The 21994-nt window shown below is 40.1% G+C and overlaps 1 protein-coding gene across 4 annotated transcripts in view; it reads right to left on the bottom strand.

Moving 5' to 3' along the window:
* Positions 1-21994, bottom strand: part of pcdh11 (protocadherin 11) — a 128141-nt gene that overhangs the window by 51785 nt on the left and 54362 nt on the right. For 3 of the 4 annotated variants that reach the window (XM_085789692.1, XM_085789695.1, XM_085789693.1), the window contains one exon: positions 55-90. The exons of the other annotated variant lie outside the window; for it this stretch is intronic. In XM_085789692.1, coding sequence (XP_085645818.1) covers positions 55-90 — 36 coding nt within the window. The remainder of the gene's footprint in view (positions 1-54; positions 91-21994) is intronic. 4 annotated transcript variants of the gene reach the window in all.

Here is a 21994-nt window from a genome sequence, read left to right as displayed (position 1 = left end):
TTGCACTGTAATGATGCTCATGCAGGAAAGAGCAGAGAACAGAGTGAGACTTACATTCACAGAGGAGATCTTGCCAAGTTGACAGGCCTCCTGCAAGGACAGAAGAACAGTCATTTCACATCCCTGTCTGACTCTAACTTCTTAAAGCCAGTCAGAGTTCACAATTGACAAGCTCATAGGTTTTCAGGGGTTTAAAGTATTTTTTTTTTCTTTTTTAAGTTGGAATAGAGATTCAGGATACATATTGATTTTTTACTCAGACACAGGGTTTGTACAGTGCATTTCTGTGCTCTGTTGGCACACCAACAAACCCGGTTGCAGAGTACACACCCTCTCCTCAGAAATGTAAAGAATAGGGCAAACCTGACATCCTGACAACACAAGCCATACAACTGACACTTTGATAAAGATGTTTTCTCTGCATGTCAGGGAGGAAAGTGAACAGAATATCAAATGAAGCATCAAAAATTAACAATAAACAGCGACAAGCTTCTAAATTGGGAACAAAAGACACCCGCAAGCCTGCAAAATAGCATCCTCTCTCTGGGGACTGAGATAACTCACAGAGAGATAAGAGTATTTAATTTTTAATCACTAATTTTGTTTTCTTTGTACTGTGTATAATAATCTGAGTACATGACTTGATTTGCAAAGAAAATAGAAGGAATCTGGCAATGAGGAGCCACTTAGACAGGGGAGAAGCGGAGAGGACTGCTGAGGTGGAACGGTAAAACAATGAACAGGAAACAAGTTCATGTCAACAGATTATCCTGCCATAATTGTTCACCGAGGGACACAGCTACTGACTGAGCGATAGAGCAGTACACCCAACGCTATTCATCAAACACAAAGTGGTGCTGCATGGTGGACAACTCAGATGATTTCAAAAGCAACATCTCCAAACCTTTGACAAAAAGCAGCACAGGAAAACAGTAGGGTTGTGTATTATTTATAATAAGCAATGTTTGTTTGGAGACATGAATATTTTTATTTAAGACCTTCATGGGGGTAACCATTGAATCATCTAATTTCTATGAAGTATCTCGTTACACAAATTATGCATATTGTATATTTCTGAAGGCGCTGGCAACATTTTCTTAGAAGAGAATCAACATGTCATGTCATGTTTGTCTCTTTGTTAGTTGTTTAAAGCTTATTTTTTTCTGAAGAAAAAAGTATCATTTTAGTAGTTATAGCCATAATGGTACTGCACTGCTCTATGCCAAAATCTATTTTTTAATGTTGGGCTGAAAAAAAAGAAAAGAGAAAAAGTTTATGTTGGATGTTTCATATATTCACTTAAATTCACCAGGTACCCAGGACAATGATTTCTAATGAATAAAAGAGCTGCTCTGTGCCTACTTGATATGTATCACAAACACTGAACTGCCCTGCTACAGTGCGTGACTCCTGCACACAGCTGGTAGTCTGCTCATGAAATAAATATAATTATTTTGTCAAGGGCTCAGTCACAATATTCAAGAAGAATTTGAAAAATTCAAAGTAATTATGGTGACTACATGAGGGACTGATTCACAAAAAGAATGCAGAAAAGATTATTTTTTTGAGTTTTTAAAAACAAGTGCAGAAAGTGCATACTGTAGGCCCAGTCTGTGCCCATGTGGACTGACTGTTCTGCATATGTAGACATATAGAGGTTATAATATCCACATAGATCTTAAAATCTTGACATTAGCTATCACCACACCTGACAATATGGCTCGAGCTGCTATAGCACTATACTATAAATAACCTCCAACCCTAACCCTTTTTCGTCTGCATTTTTGAGCGCACCAACATTTGTCAGGTCTTGTTTGAGGGGCGGCTCATTTGCATCCACTGACTGGTCATTTAAAGCAGGATTTTTAGTTGAGGCTGCCATCAGGCAGTTGTTTCTTTTTACACTAATGTTTTATTCAACATCTCGTGACACATACTTCAAGTTAGAGACCTTGCCAACCAATTAAATATATGATAATGTACATGAGGGATCTGAGAAGGTGACCTATGGTTGTCTCATATTTAGATGACATTCAAAACAATAGTTGTACATTTGATTGCTGGAGACCACAACTGTGTGAGTTTTTTCTCTCTTTTCTCCCCCCTCCTCTGTATGGATTGGTCAGTGACCTTCTCTCTGTGCGTACGCCTCTCCAACTAGCTGTTTCAAAGCACCCACATGCAAGCCTGGGAGAGAGTTATGCTTAAGATAAGTGCATTTGTTGGTGAACCACATCAAAGTACAGAAGGATGTCTTAGTGAGCAAAGGCAGTGGAGCTCGAACCAAGCCTTTGATCACCACAGGCACTCTGATCATTAAAATATTGGATAAATAATTGATTAAAAACACCAGACCTTATTGTGCTCTGTTTCTCTATCCAAATGTATCCCATTTTTTGAGCACAGTGGCTGCACAATGAATAAATAGTAAATGTAGTAAGGAGTGAAAGGACCATATACAACATCCTGTAGTACTGTATGGCATTTTGAAACAGAAAATTGCATATGTTATTGTTGTAATTCTCTGTAAAAGTGAACTGGAGTACAGTCTTTGAGTTTGCCAGCACTGAGTTCCAGTATGTACCGGAGGCAGGTTGAATTGATGCAGCAACCTTTCTTCTCCAGTGAGGGTCAGAGCAATGGTGTGGCAGGTTGGCAGAGAGGTAGAAGGACTGGGTAATAATCAAAAGGCATAGTCAGAAGGTAGGTAGGTATGGGTGCTTTCCAGCTGTGCGTAGGTGACTGGAAGGCAGCTAATATTACATCCACAGCTGAAACTAAGCCTGCAGTGTGCAGGAGGAAGACAATAAGCCAACTGTGGGTATATGAAGGATATTAGAACAACTTTTCATCAGCTTGTGTACATATGACTGTTAATCAATCTCTCTCTGTACATACAGTATACATTAACATTAAGGGTATAAAAATAAATGCAAATTATTCAATACTATGCATGACTGTCAGAATGAGAAAAACAAAACAAAAAACCTTCATTGAGTTATTTGATTAAGCTATAGGTAATGTAACCTATTGGGTGATTTTGTGTAATTTTTGTCATTTTAGAGGATTATCTCAGTCAGACCAACAAAATGTAGTACAGAAGAAGAAGAAGTACAGTACAGAAGGGAAAGTAAATTACAGAACGAACAGAAACTCGCGTGAGGAGGTGTGGTTTTCAGTAAAGCAAGAGCACAGAGAGGGAACTTATTATTTAATGCAAATTGACCAGTGGTGCTTAATCTAAAGTTTGGGTTAATATTCAAGAGGCAAGATTTAAGTTCATATTGTCAGTTTCTGATTTCATCTGTCTCTGTACAAATGGATAAAAACAAACAAAAAAACAAAACAAAACAAAACAAAACACAATAATCATTGTTGGCAGGCTTTGTACTTCAAACTAGGACACAGAACATATTTGTACACAAGCAAGAAAATAACCAGTGGTGCAGGCATCTTTACACACACAACCAGTCAAAATTACTACCCTGGGATTTCCAAGGTCTTGTTATACCATTTTTCTTTTCTTTTTGTTGCAATTTTCTTCTGACCTCTGTGAACTTGATGGCACTGAAATCTGCCGACGTGAGTTTACTAAGGAATAAGAATTAATTTGATATTCCTTGTTCTCATTTTCAGCAATTACTACCACTTGTGCAAAATTTGTGTTGGCTTTCCATGGACCTATTCTGCTATATTATAATCATACAGAAAATTAGACCCAGTGTTTAACCATATCTTTTCTTTTTCTTTCAAATATGCCCTTGCTAAATTGGCTGACCTCTGCACTCTGTTATCAGTGGCATGGTATCGCAATACAAAGCTTTGTTGAATCTCTTCTATTATTACTGAGTTCAAAGTTTTAAAAGAAAAATAAAACTGGTGAATCAAGGCAACAGACTGCAGTTTCTGAAAACAGATTTTGGAGTGTATGATGTGATAACTTCAAGCTACACTGAAAGCCTTAAAACCGCTCATCCCTGGGGTCCTTGTGCTCCTAATAGTTTAAAGCTAATGAGATCTGCTGCTCCACAGTCTCTGTAGCCTCCCACATGACAGTTTATTTGGTAGTGTAAACACCTTTGAAGGTGGGGAGAAGCACAGAGCAAGGTAAAACAAGATTGGAACCATGCTAGCTAGCCACAGTCTCTCAAGCTGCCAGAGTCTACCCTCGCGTATTTCAAATTCCTTATGACTCAGACAGGGTTCACTGGTGAGGCTCACTATAGTTTGCGTCTGTTCAATTCAACTGGTCTCTCTGCAAGAAGTTGGTGAAAATAATGGTCAAGGAGGACTTGTCAGGACTGCTCTGTATTCCAGAAATGTCAACGCGGCACCACAGTCCATGACTTAAGCTGCTTGAAGAGGGCCGGGGGAGAAAAGCATGTGGCCCGCTATCAAGTGGTTATCCCAGCGGATGAGATGGATGTGTCTGAATTTATCAATAGGAAGAAAATGGCAGCTTTGTCAGGTGGCCGTGTCACAATCACACGCATCCAGACATATGCACGCATAATACAAATATTCACAGTGGAAAACTTAGACGTGAATGCCATCTGCTCATGTATGCATGCACTAGAGACACGACTGTCTCAGCCAAGAAACAGTGGGCAGAGTTCAAATTTACATCCCTTATATTTCTGGCAAACGCAGCATGTCTTAGACAGTGTGATAAAACTGTTGCAAACAAAACACCTCCTCATCAAAAGGGGCTAATAAAGTCTTCAATATACTTAAGTGTAGCCTTAGATAAATAGAATCCCCATTTCCCTCTGCATTGGTGTTCAGTTGTCCAAAGTGTATTGATGTACTTATTGACATTCAATAACGGGAAACCCTCTCAGCAAACCACACAGAGTGGTGTAAATCCTGTACACTTCTTGAGTGCACACAAGGAGCAACTTTCCTCTAACGCAATTACTAGACAGCAATAATGTCACAGTGTGTTCGAACCAATTTTGATTTACAAGTGGACGACATGTAGCCTTTTCATCAGCTTATTATTATTAAGTGGTCTGTATATGTGTGTTTCCCCTGGACAATCCCCCCATCTTGCCTCACTCTTAGTGCGGTATTGATCCTCCCAGTGTACTGGCCCCTCCTGATTTCATTAGACTAGCTGCTGTTAATTACTCCACACTCTAACCTTTTGCTGTTTCATTTGGACCGACAAATTGGATGAATTAAAAAAAAGGTTGGGTGGGGGGTGTGTGTGTGTGTGTGTGTGTGTGTGTGTGTGTGCGTGCGTGTGTGTGTTGGGGGGTGGGGGGTGTTTGGGGGTAGCAAAGAGGAAACGAGAGGAAGGAGAAAAAAAAGCTCCCTTGCAGCTGTAGTGGTGGACCCCCCTCCCTCTTTGTGGCGTTCATGTCAGAATCCCAAGCGGCATAATAATTAAAAAAGTTCATCAATGTTCTCTTTGCTCATCAAATTATGCAGAAGGAGGCTACTCCAGTAATTGTTGCAGAGGATTCATTTATGAAAACCATACCAGCTAGATCTAGTATGGCTGTCTGGGGAGTTGGAGAAATACGCCTTTTTCCACCTCTTTATGTATTTGTAAAAGGTTTCTCTGCATCAAGCCGGCTGGTCATTAAAACACACTTTATACATTTATGCATATTTATTTACAAGGATCATGTGACAGCCTTAACGAACTTCTAAATTTTGTATAACACTGATCAAGACATGGCACCCGTCTTGACTGGCACACCAATTTGTCTTCTTAGTGAAGGTATTAAAACACTATGATGTGACACATAGCTGCAAAGTTATAATTAGACTTCATTTAATATCTTATGTCATGAGATTACATGCACAGTGCATGGCATCTAAAGTATATTTAAATCACAGGGGATATAATTGATTAACCATATGAGACTGGAAACCAGATGATGGGGATGATGCTTTAAATCCATGTTAAATCAATATAGCCACTTCCTACACATCAAGGGATTATTGACAGAAATTACTACCAGCTGTAATTACTGAGGTAAAACACATCAGATAATTTCTGGCGTGCTGTATTAATGTGTTTATACTCACAAGTGAGTCAAAAACATTTGACTGCTATGACTGCATTATGTAATCACCTGCTTTAAAGTGGGACAATGTTTCAATGAGGATACATTACCAACCGAGCGAGTGACATTTATAGGATCTTGTGGATCCTTAATATGAGAGATGCCCTTTCCTCAAGGTTGAGTACATTCTAGTTGAAAAGATTCTACATGATGCAGAAGGAGCCATTCAGAGTACTCCCTTTGGCTGAGATAATAACTTCATCATAATTAGCTTGTGGTGCTCAGGAGTGTTGAATTGTCGGTTGCAGTGGGATCTGGGCTGATTTATTGCTTGATTTAATTACGTATCAAAATTCAATTAGACATGCTTTCAACCAAATTCAAAGTGAGTTTTGTCAAGCTGTCCCTTGAAATCAGGTGCGGCTTGAAGGACATCCTTCATAACGCTGTGACATCTAACTTAATAATTATCGCTGAGCAAAAATCATCCATGTGCTTAAAAGACGAAAATAGAAAAAAAGAAAAAAAACAAAACAAAAAAACTGCTATGCCACTTTTGGTGAAATGTGCTTTCCCCCCCCACCATTACTTGTCTCACATCTCAACTGACATCAAACAGCATCAAATACAGCGAAACAGACCTTGATTCAGTAGTGATGCGAAAAAGGTTGCAGGTACTTTACCAAGTGAAGATACATGACAAAATGCTCTTTGAGGTTGACTACTGCTCAGAAAGTGTCTGACTTTCTTTACCCACATCACTCACTACCTGCTCAACCCCTTCTGCACTAGACTACATGGGGGGAAAAGGGAAGCTGTTTTGAATGAGTGTCACATCAGCCTCCAAGAGCTACATTACTCTTTACTACTATGCAAATTCAGGATGTCATGGTGTCTGTGCTAAGAAGTCAAGGAAGGGAAGGATATTTGAGCCGGAGGTCTCTGACTGAAGTGTAGTCCTTTCCAGTACTGTAAATACTATCATTGACAATTTTATTAGGTACACCTTGGTAATACTGTGTAGGGCTCTGTTCGGCCCTCAGAAGTGCCTTTTCTCTCTCTCCCTCTCCAACACCCCCTCTCTCTCTTTCTTTTTTTCCTTTTTTTGAAGCATTGATTCAGCAAGGTGCCAGAAACATTCCATAGGGATTCTGATCTATACTCACTTGACAGCGTAGTTTTTGCAGTTTTTCAGTGGCACGAATGCTGTGAACAACCCAGTCCCCCTCCACCCCCCACCTATCCCAGAGGTGTTTTATTAGGCTGTGATGGGGACTGTGCAGACCATTGGAGTAAAGTAATTTCCTGGATCACCATCGTGAGACAATGACACATTATCTTGCTTGAAAAAATAAAAAAATTCTCTTGGAAAAACAGTGGGTTGCACTGTCAATATGAAGGGTTGCACTTGCTCAGCAACAAAAATATCATGAACAAACCAAGTACTGGGAAACATGAGGCATTTTTATGAGGTTTGTTTCCTACAATATTCATTGCATCAATGATATTGACAGCAGCCTTTCTTACCCCCACCTAATGTTTTAGTTACTTTTTTTTTTTCGTCTTGTCTGTGCAAAAGTATTGAACTTATAATATACAGCAACTTGGCTACTTGTTCTCCAATACACATTGCCATATTGTTATGGGTAATACTAATTGCTAGCAGTTTCACTGAAAAAAAAGGCGTTTTACTGTTATGTCCATATACAGTATGTGGGGATGCTTAGATAGAGAGCCAAGTCTTGTGCATTGTTTTCTGTCCAAAATCAAACATTGGCAGCAGTTAGAAACCCACTGGTGAGTGTGGTTGTAGCCTATAGAGAGAGAATATGTCACTCTCATATCCCACCTTCTGTACCTTGGCTTGAGTTCGCTTTTGCTTAGTGCAACAAGTTCTCCAATCTGAATGAGCCTCCCATTCGTTGTCTTCAGGTGTGCGGTTATGCTTATGGATGAGTCGTGCTTTGCTTAGATACTGTTGCAACCGTACGCCACCCTGGATATTACTAAAAAACTTGACATTAGCTAGTGTGTCCAGATGTCATGGATGACGGGAGTGTACACATTTTTTGTGGAAATCGAGCTTGGTGGGAGCCAGCTTCCAGAATGTTTAATACCTTAACGGCTACATCATCCAACAGCTCACCACCTGAAGCCTTGACAGACCAACCATTCCGGGGTTTGGTCCCAACATCAGTGCTTCAGTGGCGTTTGGACAGTCACCAGGTCACGTTGGACCTGGTCCATCGACCTGGTTCGCTGTTCGGTCAGTTTTATTTATTCGACTAGACAGTAACTTACCAAAACGCTTCACTTGGGAGGTTAGGGGTGCTTCCGGTCCTTTTGGAATGACTTCCTTTTAACAAGGCCCCCCCTTCCACAAGGCTGCTTTGGCTTTTTCCTCTCTCTCTCTCTCTGGACACGTCAAACTTAAGCAGTACCGTTACTAGGCAACCAGCCAAAACATTAATACAGTGTGGCGACATGATTCATTCAGATTTCAAAAAAAGTGCTCACAACAGCACAAAACGACTTTGTTTAGTTGAAGAAAAGATTGTTGGATTGCTAAACTTCCTTAAAGCGCTTTTCATTGTGACAACAGTGATCACCATGCAATAAACACTGGGGAAAACAAGACAAAACATAGATGACATAATGGTTTCAAACAGGAAACAAACAGCAGCATCTGTCAAAGTCTGTGTTTTGTCAACCAATCCATCCACCCTAACCATTGTTCCTACATCAACTGTTTAGTGTCTACAGCCTACAACACACTTTATTTCCTCCCTTGCTCCTGTCATAATTACTGCAGCCATTAGAGGTCATATGACAATAAAACTTAACTGTGGTTTGTAATAAGCTGCTTGTTCAGGCAATCTAACAGTCTTGCAGGGTAATAGAAAATCAGCTGTAGCTTTCACAACTGATGACGATAATCAGATTGATGCATAACAATATCCAGACCTTTACAACTGATGGCCACTGCGTTATGAATGATAGTGTGATATTAAAAACACATTTCCTGTTGGCCAGGGCAGAGCAGAGGAATTATGTCATGGTTCATGTGTTTGCTATTTGGTTCTGTTCAAGTGCAGCTACAAGAAATTAGGATTAGATGTTGGTGCTGGCTGGAAAAGATAAACCCAAAAGGATGAGCAGGAAAACATCAAGTGATTCAAAAACAACATGTTCACTTGGCCACAGAACATTAAAATATTGATATATTATCAACACTGTTTCAATTACTGGTTCGTAAAATAAAACACTTCAGCTCTACTCTAAAAAATGTGCTGGTCAGTGGTAGAAGGAAGTATGTAATATTGAATGTCCACATGTGATCAATCCTAAGCTACATCTTTTATGCTCTTTTCTTATTCTATGTCTTACACTATCGGTAGGTTTGAAAAAGTACAAAACACTAATCTGTTAAGTAGGCTGTGGCTTAAAGAATACAACACCTCTATTGTTGGAACCAGCTGGGATTGATCCATGACTCATCTGCACATGGCAACAGAAACATGGTTTTGTAAGACAAATAAGGATTTTGACAATCTTTGGAAATTTGGTTTTAATGATCTACTACTAAAGCTTCTACAATATGTCAAAGTTTCGTCCAATTGTCCATGTTTCATATCCAACATATGGTAGTATGTTGGATTTTCTCAAGATCGCCACATTGCAAGAGTCTGATCAGGATGCCTTGGATCGGAATCAGTAAAAAGGAAAACTTAGTGTATCATTTGCATGGAATTAAATAAATGTTGGACACATGTTTAGGAGCCCATGGACTCAGCTGGACAGTGAGTGAACCTCTCAACTCTGCCTGGCTGCATTATGAGTCACAAAGGCTTGACTCACTGTCTGAAGAAGGGAGCTGCATTAACAGGGAGGTGTGTATGATAAAGTGCCCACTAAGTGCACTGTCAAAGAGGAAACATGGTGGAAAGGAGAATGGAAATCCCATTGATGTGTCAAAACTTCAGTTTATCAAGATTTCCCAGTAATGTGAATTGTTCATCCGTTTGATCTTTCTCCCATTGAAACGCCTGACAGTTTCCTTCATTGAGACTGGCAGAGGCATTGTCCATAGATTGTGATGTGTGATGACATATTGTATCGGAGGCTGGCGTTTGAAGCAAAGCGCCTGAAACGTTGTCATTCACTGACAAACACGCAGCACAACGATGATACTGATTAATGATTCTCAGAACGTTTATGGAAATGATCTCCTGAAAACTGGGAGTTGCTTCTGACTTAAATTTAAACCCACAACTGATAGCCAAATGGTTAGCTGTAATATCATTCAGCTAATTTCATCTCAGTTTCAAAGTGCATTCGCTGTCACTCTCCACATATCACCACCAGCATGAGGATTTCACAAAGACGCCTGTGAAACATTAACACTCCAAACGACTGTGGCCTGGTTATAAATTTCAATGAGAGCTCCAGAACAAGAAGTGATAATACTAGTATTATTGCATTATATATCACATTAATGTTTCTAATAATAACAATCCTCTTTCTACTGTTGAGGGGTCTCACTTCAAAAAGACTGCATTCCTTAGTATTCCTGGTACGTGGAATCTGATCACTATGCAGAGATCAATTTATATTAAGAGATCAAATTTATCATAGAGATAACTGGAATGATTGCTTCTACCTATGTAGTAGATCACAACCCTAACTTCTGAAGATGTTCCTGTATCTCAGAATAAAAGAAGCCTACTGTTAAATCCCTAGTTAGATCATCTTATATCTGCCACTTTTTAGTCCACTTTACAAAGTTATAATTACAACCATGAAAGAAACACGTCTTCCGCACAAAGGTGTTGAAGCATTTTATATAATTATAAAGGTGCTGTATATTATTCCAGCTGGACCAAATCTTTAGCATTACAACAGTTTCAGAATTAGCAACACATTGTTCTTTTTCACAGCTCCTAAGTATATTTTGAGTGTTGAACGATGCTGTCGAGTGACTGTGAACACATCTTTTCCTATTGTTAATGAGGTGTTTTTTTCTGTGGTGTATCTTTCCTTTTAATCATCCACTCCCTTCTGTGGAAAAAAAACTAAATAAAGGTGGTGCAGGTCGTAAGGATGCCCACCCACAATCAAGTGTTCACACCTCCCTGTGTAATAGTAATAAAAGCAAAAGGACAGCCACTATAATAAGCAATATGATGCTGCTTAATTACATAAACATTCAATGGATGTGGGACACAAGAACTACTTTGACCACTCCTGCTGCAGTTGAAATATTAACAGTCAACATACTCAATATTCAGGAAGAGACAGTGCTCCTTCCACCATCTCCAGTGAGACCAAAGCCAAGTTCATGAATATATTCTCAGGTAATCCATATGAATGGGAAAGCCAAGCAAGACACGCACTCACTGTCTTTGGTTGCAGAAAATCCTCTTCTACACAAACGCTCATCTACATATTGCCGACTGAAGAAGGTAAGTAGTATTTTTAACACGTGGTAAAAATGGAAAATTAAATACTGGGTCAGGGCATCATTTTCCTGCTATGTTCACAAAATGGTAACGTCTTTCTATAGCATCCTTTTTTCATAAATATCTTCCCCCATCTGACAACTTGTTACTGTAACTGTCAGCTCTTGAGAAGGAACACAGACAATCCTTCTTGCAAAGCCAGTGGCACAGTCTTGGTAAAACATTGATTAAGCACAGAGACCAGGCACACAGTCATATCCCCATTTGCTCCACGCATATCTTCCTCAAGTATGTTGATGTCAGTTTTTCTGGCAGCGCAGTCAGTTAAAAGTGTGCCATTGATGTAATTCAAAAGCCACAGAGCACAGAGCTGTCTGTCTTCCCCCAGCCTGCCTCAGCCAATTGGGGTCCATCACCATCACCAAAACAAACTTCTCTTCACTGCCAGGGTAATTTTTTCTTCTCCTCCTCCACCACCACTGAGCACTAGTCATATTAATATCTTTGTAGAAGGCGAATGTGTGCTCTAGGAGGCTGGTCCCATGTGCTTTTTTTCCCCAAACCTCTTGCTGTTTCTCTGGCCACAGCCAAGTACATTAACATATGTTCTCACAGTGCACAGTGCTACTCTGCATTGGTAAATGCCTTATTACAGCAGGACCCATGCTCTTCCAGTGAATATCCATAAGTAGTAAAGCACAGCCATATCTGCCCACTCATAACAGTAGGGATGTGTCTCACATGACAGGGGGCTCCTTAACATTTAGTCAGAGGCCCTCTTTTTGAAATTGATATTCCTCCCACTCACAGTAATAGCGGGTGGTAATAATGACAAATAAAGGCAATATTGTTACTGCATGGTACACACTGAGCGTAATAAGGTCATCTGGTGGTTATGTTTTTGTTTTTTTTTCTTGTTTTTTTTTTTTCCACCACACGCATTTATGCCTTTTTAGCATGCAGAGTCAAATTCTCTCAGTATGACTTACATCTCCAAAGACGACACCAGTGTGAAATATGCAAAGGCAGTGGGTGAGAAAAATATCCTGAGCAAGGCAGCATGTTCTTGCCTAGGGATCTTACAACTAGTAATAATTTCCAAACTCCGATTTCCTTTTATTAATTCCCTTTTAAAGTTATTTTATCCCCTGTTTTTGTTATTCCTTTCTGTCTGAAGCAATGGCATTTTCAGAGATCTTGAAATTTGTGTCACAAAAGTGTGTCCTTTTACACCTGGAGCGAAATTGGGAGATGACACTTACTACTGTCTAAACAGTCTTTTGACAACGACGCGCAAACTACAGTGTGCTGAATAAAGCAAACTAAGAGGAGGGAAACTAATGAGGCACAGTGAGACACCTCGCAAATCGCAGGATATTCTTGACAAGGTATCAGATGTTTGTCATTAATTTAACTGATACAGTAAATGCATAGGCTTAATACCTAAACAACAGCCGCATAAAACAAGTTGCGATGGAATTTGATTTAAAAAAACAAAAAAACACTGAGCATTTAAATAGGAATAGGACGTGTAGCTTGATAAGCACCTGCACTGAAAGTGTTTCTTGATGGCTATAAATGGTGAAACTGGAGAACAGACGGCACATCGACAAAGCTATCGGCAAATGCAGTTTACTGATAATGATGTTGATCCTGCTAAAATACAACTTAACTTGAGAATGTGCAGATATCACCTGGTCACTGGCTTTTTTTTCAGATTTATTTTTCATTTCTAATTTGGGCGATCTTTGTTCTGTCTGCCAGAGACACAGTTGTGCTGTGTTGATCTGAAGACAGACTCTAAAAGAATGTGTATCAAACACCACAGAGAACTTGTCTTACTGTTGCACAAAGAACCAAGGGCTGGTATCCATGTCATCCCGCAGCAATGCACTGATTTATAATGGTTGGGAGGGAAAAAAATAAGAGGCCAGGATACATCACTGAAAGATGAAGGCATTGAATAATACTTTGCTCATGAATAAAATCATTAAAAGAACCTCTTTTATAACTTAGGCCATAACAATGAATCTTGAACATTTTATGATTAATGCTTTATCTATAAATTAAAGGTTTTGGATTTCAAAGGTTTTATATTTATATATTTATTTATGTTTTCAGTTATTCATTATTTTATTCTACTTCTGACAGACCAGAACACCTGAGGACACAAGTTCTGTTTGCTTTAACTTCTATTTCTTAGACAATCTCTTTTGGGCTGCACCATTGTGCAAACTAATGAAGCCTCAAAGGCTTTGTTTAAGTCATTAAACATGGAAATCTAAGTACACAGTTTTCTTCTAATGGCAAACAATTACATGACAACAACTTTGCCAGCAAAATCAGTGACATGAATGAAAAATAATTTAGGTTGCATTGTTTATGTTTCTGCATTGGGGATTTCATGCCTGTCCAGGTACTGTATAAGCAATGCTTGACTAGTCATACATAAAAATATGGGAATAAATATGAATAACCTCTGTAACCCTGGTATAAGCCACGTTTATTTTGTAGCTATATGGCTGAACATATGAATGACTCTAATTAGCTATGTTGCTGTAGAATAATTGTCAAGCCACCACATCGCTGTGTCCTGACACATAAATCCTCAACCTTAAAATGTTGTTTTTAAATTCAAAGTCATTTAGACATCTCACTATCCTTGGTCAATGAGTAATTGTCCTTTTTTTTAATCACAGATCCATACTGCATTTATCATTGCCTATGCAATAGTCCCATTTATTACCTCACAAGCACAAATACAATATAATCATATTATACTCATTATTTCCAGTATTTCCCAACCTGCAGCTCTGCTGAACTTTTAAGAAGAGGCAGATGGATGGATCCCAATGAGTCATCCTGCACTAGAAGAGCACAATTTCCAAAATACACAAAATTCAGGAGTCATGTAAGTCAGTTTTATACTGTATATATACAACCCAATATAGCAAACTGCAGACTTGCCTTCAGGGCACTTACAGTCTGTACACCATGTCTCACCCTCTATCCTGCACATATACATAGACAATATAGACTTGGCATGATATATTGACAAGATACTGGATGATTTATGTAGCATAATATTAATCTCATCCATAATTCATCATTAGGAGACATTGCTTTACTCACTTTAGACTTCTTCTTAATTTAACAGTGGGCTACCCGTAATAATCTCACGTTCAGATATTAAAGGGTTATTCCGGTGTAAATTAAACCCATGGTCCAACGCACCGTGACACCGAGTTAGACGGGAGCGTACCTATGTTCCCCTGGTCCTGTGTTCCCCGATCGGGGAATATAGGAGCCTCTTTTTGAAAAAGCGTCCTATGTTCCCCGTTTTTCCCCAAAAGGGTCCTATGTTCCCCGTTTTTCCCCAAAAGGGTCCTATGTTCCCCGGTCCCAATACATACTGGGGAACCTTTTTTCAAAAAAAAGAGTCCTATGTCCCCCACTGTTGCTGGTCGATGGACTCTCTCTACTTATCTGGACTCTCTCTATCTCTCTGGCCTGTCTAGCCTCTACCTGGTCTTTTTACTAAACTTAACCAACTCCTTTCTTCATTGCCTAAACCCAACCAATGGGACAATTACACATCTCACTGAAAGTCACAACTCAACTTCTCACTCAAAAATAGGCAAAAATATGCCAAGTCACTCACAACTCCACTTCCAGGTACAGTATGGGTACAAAAATTGCATGTTCCCCGGTCCAGACACAGCGGAGAACATAGTACCCTTTTGTAGAAAAAGGGTTTTCTGTATGTTCCCATACAAAGTGGGGAACAGTTAGACCCCCCCTCGAGAGATTAAGTCTGCTAAACGCTAGCTTCTCTAGTTGTAGCAACTTTAGCAAAGGCCGCACCATAACAAACAGCGTAGTCTATTTCTCCATGCGCAAACCGCATTCAAAAAGCCACTCATAGCCACAAACAATGCTCAGAACAATACCAAACGTCATCAACAGTACAAACAGGGTCCCAGCACATAATACGAGACATTAAACATCTGTTAGCTTTGCCTGGTTTCTATTGAAAGGAGACGAAAACAACTCACCCACTCTCCTCCAGTTATACGTTATGCAGTAACTTTCCACGTCCAGCATAGCATCCAGGCACTGGCAGCACAAACATTCAGTTTCAGCGGTCAATGGCAGGCAGTGTCCACTGCCAGTCCACTCAAACCCCCCAGGCCCAGCACCTAGACTCCATTGACATCTCTCCCTCTTTCACTTTTCTCCATTTCCTTCAGCTCGTCTTCGGTAAACTAAGTCTCAAACTGACAGGGGTGCTCATCGAAATGAAAGCAGTCATTGTTGTTCTCAAACTCCATGCCATGTTGTCCCTTCTGTGAAGTCTGCTTCACTATAGTTGGGTTTCCATCCAAGTCGTATCGAATTTAAAAGCGGATTTTGTGAAAATGCGCAAAAAGCAAATGCGAATTTATGACCGTTTCATTATTGTTTTGCGATTATTGGGAGAGGAGGAGTGCGCCGTGAGATTACGTCATAAGAGAGCGTGAATGTATCCAACAGCTGACACTCAGCTGACACTCAACATCATGGACAATTTACGTACTTTCCGGGACTATAGACGCACCTGTATAAGCTGCACCAGCTAAATTTTAAAAGAAAATACATAGGCCGCACTTGAATATAAGCCTCAGGTTTTCATGTTGTAACATGAGATATTTACACAGAAAGACAATCGGGAACTGTGCAAGTCCGCTCGCTTTTCCGCTGTTTTGGTTCCGCTCCTCTCGCCCATGTGCATCTGTTTACATACGAAGCCGGTGAAACATCAATAAATGTAGTGGTGGATAACGTTACATATACGATGTTACGGCGTGTGTTTGTGTAGTCTTAACCGTCATAAACAAAAGATTATGGGTTACGGAGAGCGTTTGTGTCGCGGGGTGCAGAGAGGAGAGCTGGGACACCGCGTCCATTTGTTTGAACGTCGCTGGGTGAAGTCCAGCAGCACTTCACCCCACAAACTCTGCCTCAATTCGCATAATCTGTTTCCATCACAAAAACTCGCATTTCCTTTAATCGATACGCTGACAAATCCACCCCCTCCAAGCGTATAAACTTTTATGCGCATTTACTGCCTTTTTTCGAATTTCTGGCGTTTCCATTCAAGTATTTATTCACAATTTTTGAAAATGCGAATAAAAAAAGGTGGATGGAAACGCAACTTATGTTACAGACAGCCTCTTCCGGCAACAAACGTCATCCTGATCTCGCACTTGTTTACGTGATTTTCTCCCGCAAGTATCTAATGTTAGAAATGCCCAATTCCATTCATCTCCCTGTGAACACTCGATAATAACTTTTATAAACTGATAGGCAAGATACATAGGAACTTTGACTGCATTGCATGGAGTAATGATCACACATTTTCATCCTTGAGCTGCGGGACTTACTTCACTCCGTAATCGCCTCCACACCAGAAGCACATATCACAGAAGAGACAACATGGCTGAGTTTATGCCAACTGGTTTCATTGGATGGGCGCCCCTATCAGTTTGAGACCGAGTTTACCGAAGACGAGCTGAAGGAAATGGAGGAGAAAAGTGAAAGAGGGAGAGCTGCCGGTGGAGTCTAAATGCTGGGGAAGTGTTCATGTGTGGTCACTGCCTGCCAGTGGTCGCTGAAACTGAATGTTTGTGCTGCCAGTCGGCCTCAGACGTATTTTGTCAGCGCCTGGATGCTGGACATGAAAAGTTGCTGCACAATGTATAACTGGAGGAGAGTGGGTGAGTTGTTTTTGTTTCTTTTCAATAGAAACCAGATGTTTGATGCCTCGTATTATGTGCTGGGACCCTGTTTGTACTGTTGATGACGTTGGGTGCTGTTCTGAGCATTATTTGTGGCTTTTTGATCGCGGTGGAGAAATAGACTGTTTGCAGTCAGCAGACTTCATCTGTCGAGGGGGGTCTAACTCGTCACGGTGCGTTGAAATATCCCTTTAAGTATCTGATTATGTTGCTTGTTCATTGTTTTTCTAATGCAATTTTGTACATATGTGTATCATCTCAACTCTATCGATGTCCACAGCACAGTGACATTCAGCTCTGCTTCTGACTCTCTTCAGTCCAGTATGAAGTTCTCTTGTCTTGTCTTTTGGTGGTAAAAACTTTTCATTTCACATAACTTAGCTCACACAAGCATTGTTTATAAGTTCAGTAGCTCAGCAGGCGCCTATTTGCCACAGCATTATAATAGGACTACATGTATTTTCTCTGTAGCTTTTGCAGTCTTTCAGTAAGATTGAACCATATTTAGCTGAAAATTATGCTTTCAATCACTAGTAGTGGGATTTTGTCAGCACCTCCAAAGTGCTGCTTCATATTGTTAATATATATATATATATATATATTTTTTTTTGTAAACTGAGAAAGATCTGTTTGTACATGTACTGAACATCTGTAACATTCATAAAGAACACATTAAGATAAAAAGGATTTTGAAGTACTTTTATGTTCTGTTACAAGTTCATTTTTGACCCCAAGCAGTGCAATCCTACTTTGATGTCCCGCCCTCTGGCTGTGAGCTTACAGTATAACTAACCAGGAAAAGGCCAAAGCTCTATCATGCCATCACTCTTTTGATGGAAATCACCTGTTAGGGACATCTGTTAGGGGATCAAGAAAACACTAAAGCGCCAGACAGAAACTACTTTGCCAAAACTAGCTGTGCACTATGCACATCATATGAAGTTTTAAAACATGTAACATCTTCAAAAAAAAGTCAAAAGTCATTTCAGCCAATAATAAAACCAATCTTGTTGTGGGTGATAGGTGTCAAGGTCTGGCTCATGTTAACAACAAATCAATAATGATGTGCAGAGGAATCTTGCTGTAGAGTTGTGTATGTTTTAGCCCGAGCAGCAACACCTTAGCAAAAAAAAACAAACATACAGTAAGAGACCTTGACACATTGACCTAAAACAGTAACTGAATGGTAAGTTTATTCACTGAAGTGTGGGTGGTTGACACAACATCAGTTAATGTGAGAAATGTCACTGTGCAAATGACTGGTCTGTCTGTTATGCATAAAAAAAATGCAACCTACAACTCCTAATGAATTGCATTACAAAGCCTGTATGTCATGGATGTATTAGTGTATATAGTCGGTAAGAGAGATGGAAGAGTTACTTACTACGCAAAACTGAAATGTAAGCTACAAATCTTTTTCTTCCTGTCATTTAGATGAAATTGCTTGGAATTTTTATGCTAAAAAGTCACAACCACACAGACAGACTTTACGTCTTATATTCCTCCCACTACTCAGCACTACATCAGCGGTGGCAAATTGCTTTTCTCCCAAGCCTGTTTAATGAATGAACCAATCATGCATTAATGGCACAATCTATAGAGGAATAGTCCATGTTTGGAAACTTTCCCCATTCAAGACACAGTTTGCAACGATTTGGGATTGCACGTTGACTTTGCGAAAGAGAAGTGAGCAGCAGGGAAGAGGAGTTATTGATGACATTTTTCCCAGTTAATGGTACAGCTTCCCGTATCCTATAATGTTATAACTTCCTGCAGCATTTAACTATTCCATGGAAAGCTGGATCTTTATATAGAAATAGCTTTTCAATGTAGATTAGATATACATATATGACCTAAATGTGCAGTTGTGCCTTTTTTGTGCCTTCTATGGATCTTATGCATGTTTTTTTCTATCATGTTACACAGTTGTTGACAATAACACATATATAATTTCCTCATTAATGTTATATTTGTAACGCTGCTATCATTACCTGCACTCTAATTTTCATCTAATATATCCTTGATTGAAATGATGATGATTTTATTATAATGAATGTCTGTTTATTCACATCTCTGCAGTGACATTCCATTAATTATAGTGTGACTGATTTATTTCACACACCCGTACTATACCATTTACCTCTTCCTCAGGTCGAGCTGTCAAAACTTTGGTTGTGACACTCACTGATATTGTGACATAAATTTGTGGACTTTTTACTGCATGTCTCAGTTTCAGAACTGTTGCACCCATTGTACTAAAACAACAGGCCACATGTGACAATGCAGCATTTTAAAAGTGCATTGCTAAGCCTTTGTGAAATCCATACGAACACCTCAAGTAAGACTGGTGAAAGTCACATTTTTGCCCGCCTTAAAAATAGTCCACATCATTATGGGAGACTCTGGGACTTGGTATTATCCACGGGTCGGTCTAAGATGCTTATACATGAGCAATCTAGGGGACCAGGCAGCTGGACTGCGGTCCTGGAGCACACAATGACTTCCCATTAATAGGTCTGGGAGCGTCAGGAGAGCCCACCCTGAGCAGAGATTTCCACATGGATATGGCCTATGGCACAGGGGTACCTGCCCCCAGCCATCTGCACTGATTTGACAAATGATTCTATATCAAAGGCCTCTGCACTGATTTGGGTGGTAATTGATTGGAAGTGAGGCCTTCAAATCCCTGATTGGTTTAGCTGGATGTACGGGGGAGATAGGCTGTGGGAAGTGAGAGGGAAGGACAAGCCAGCATGAGAGAGAAAGAGCAAGACACACAGAAAGAGAACATTCAGGAGGTCTGGGAAATACACAGAACTCTGCCTCATTTGCACTTTGAGAGAATTCATAGAGACTTTGAGAGAATTCATTCAATATGCAATTCCTACACACCTCTCTGTGTTTCTGTTTCTGTTTCTAATGCAGCTGTCAGTATATCCAATTTGTTAGTGTGTCCATGAAGATTGGATTTCACCATTCAAAAAGAAGAATTTGGTTAGAAATGGAATATTATTGATTTGTTCCACATGAAGGTGTGGTCTGATGCAGACATATGAGCATAGCAAGATGGTTGTGAGGGGGCATGGATTATATATTCCTTCATCAATTTCCCCTGAATTTTTCATGCCATTAACCCTTGTTGTGGAAATCTTGTGACAAGGGATATAATATCAAACACGGAGGCTAGCAATTGTTAGTGATTCCCATGAGGATTATCTAAACCTCATAAACCATTACAGGAAGAGCAGCGCAACACATTGATATGAATGATGGGATATGATGAATGTTTACCACATCTGAGGAATGTAGTGTGTATGTCTTTAATCATTTATGTCAGTCATAAATCTGAAGGTTTGATTATGTCATCCAGAGGTATGTTTAAAGCTATTATACATACTGTACTCCTCAGTGAGATTGAACATGGTGGGGAATTTTCTGCTATGAATCCAATCATATTTATCATACACTACAGCATTGCACGTGTGACCTAAAAATGATTTATATTTAAAGAGCAGATGTAATGCTGCGACCAGCCCTTCAAGTCATCCAGCCACTCATGTATGTAACACGGCATGCTGGACGTTCTGCAGATAAGCCAGGACGCTGCGGACCCCTGTTGATGCCACTGTGACAGTGATGCTACGTATATAGGCTTACTGCTTTTATTACACGGCAGGCTGGCTGCGCCGCATACCTTTTGCCATTTGACACAGACATGTGCTGCTTGCTAGTGACAGATGCTGCACAGTACTGGTCCCAGAGGTCACAGATGACCTTTTGGATTGTCTTTTTTTCAGTCACAAAGCATTATTTGTTTGACGATGGCCACCAATGCAACCTGAGGCAGCCTGATGGAGCCGTGGGTTGTTGCTGCTTGTCTTCTGAGATCACATTTACCTCCAACAAATTGTGTGCGTGTATATGTGAGAGGGGTTGAGTGAGTGAATGTGTGCGTCGGTGCACTTGCATGTGCAAGCATGTGCATGTGGATGTACATGTTGAGGAAGATGCCTCACCAACCACCCATAGTCTGCTTGATGCCTTTAACTAAGCTTAATTGCTGCATGACTAGCCTCTTGTTTGGATGCCAGAGGGATTTTCTTTTATTATACAGAATGAATCATCATTAAGATGTGCTTATTCAGTGGCCTTTCCTTGGCTTAAAAAATGCTGTTGCACACAGGATCTCCAAAGCACTTTATCTGCGGCAATCAGCGTGTTTACATTTGTATTCCAGTGGAAACTTTGTAGGATAAAGTCTGCTTCAAGAAGCAAGGTGCCTGTCTAGCATTTTCATCACTCAACTCTTACATTGTTAGGGTGACATTTCACTGGAGAGGTTCTCATTTTATGTGGAAAACAAAAGTTGTGAAATGGCATCCAGCAGTGGCACGCTTTTAGTTTACCTTAGCAATTTCAGTCCTAGCAGGAACAGGGTGCAGTGCAGGCCCCATACTGTCAGAGGTGCTTGATCCCCACCCCCATCCCTTAGCCTCTCCATCTGTCACCTAACTAGATTGCGCTGTTCACACAGACACATACACGCATGCATGCACACACATTCTAACACAATTATATTAGCCAGAACGCCATCCGCTATCTCTAGGAGTAAAGTGCTCACAACCAACCATTTAACATTGTTTTTGTACACAGGGAACTCTAGGGGAAAAAAGGTGCTTCACTGAGACAGTTTGTGAATTTCTGTTTACCACCTGTGCAACAAATAGTTTATGTACAGAAA

Source organism: Trachurus japonicus, chromosome 10, assembly GCF_045865225.1.
Source record: "Trachurus japonicus isolate A0001 chromosome 10, Traja_1.0".
Classification (NCBI taxonomy): Eukaryota; Metazoa; Chordata; class Actinopteri; order Carangiformes; family Carangidae; genus Trachurus; species Trachurus japonicus.
The sequence above is the reverse complement of the archived record's forward strand: the minus strand, read 5'-3'. Positions and strand labels throughout refer to the sequence as shown.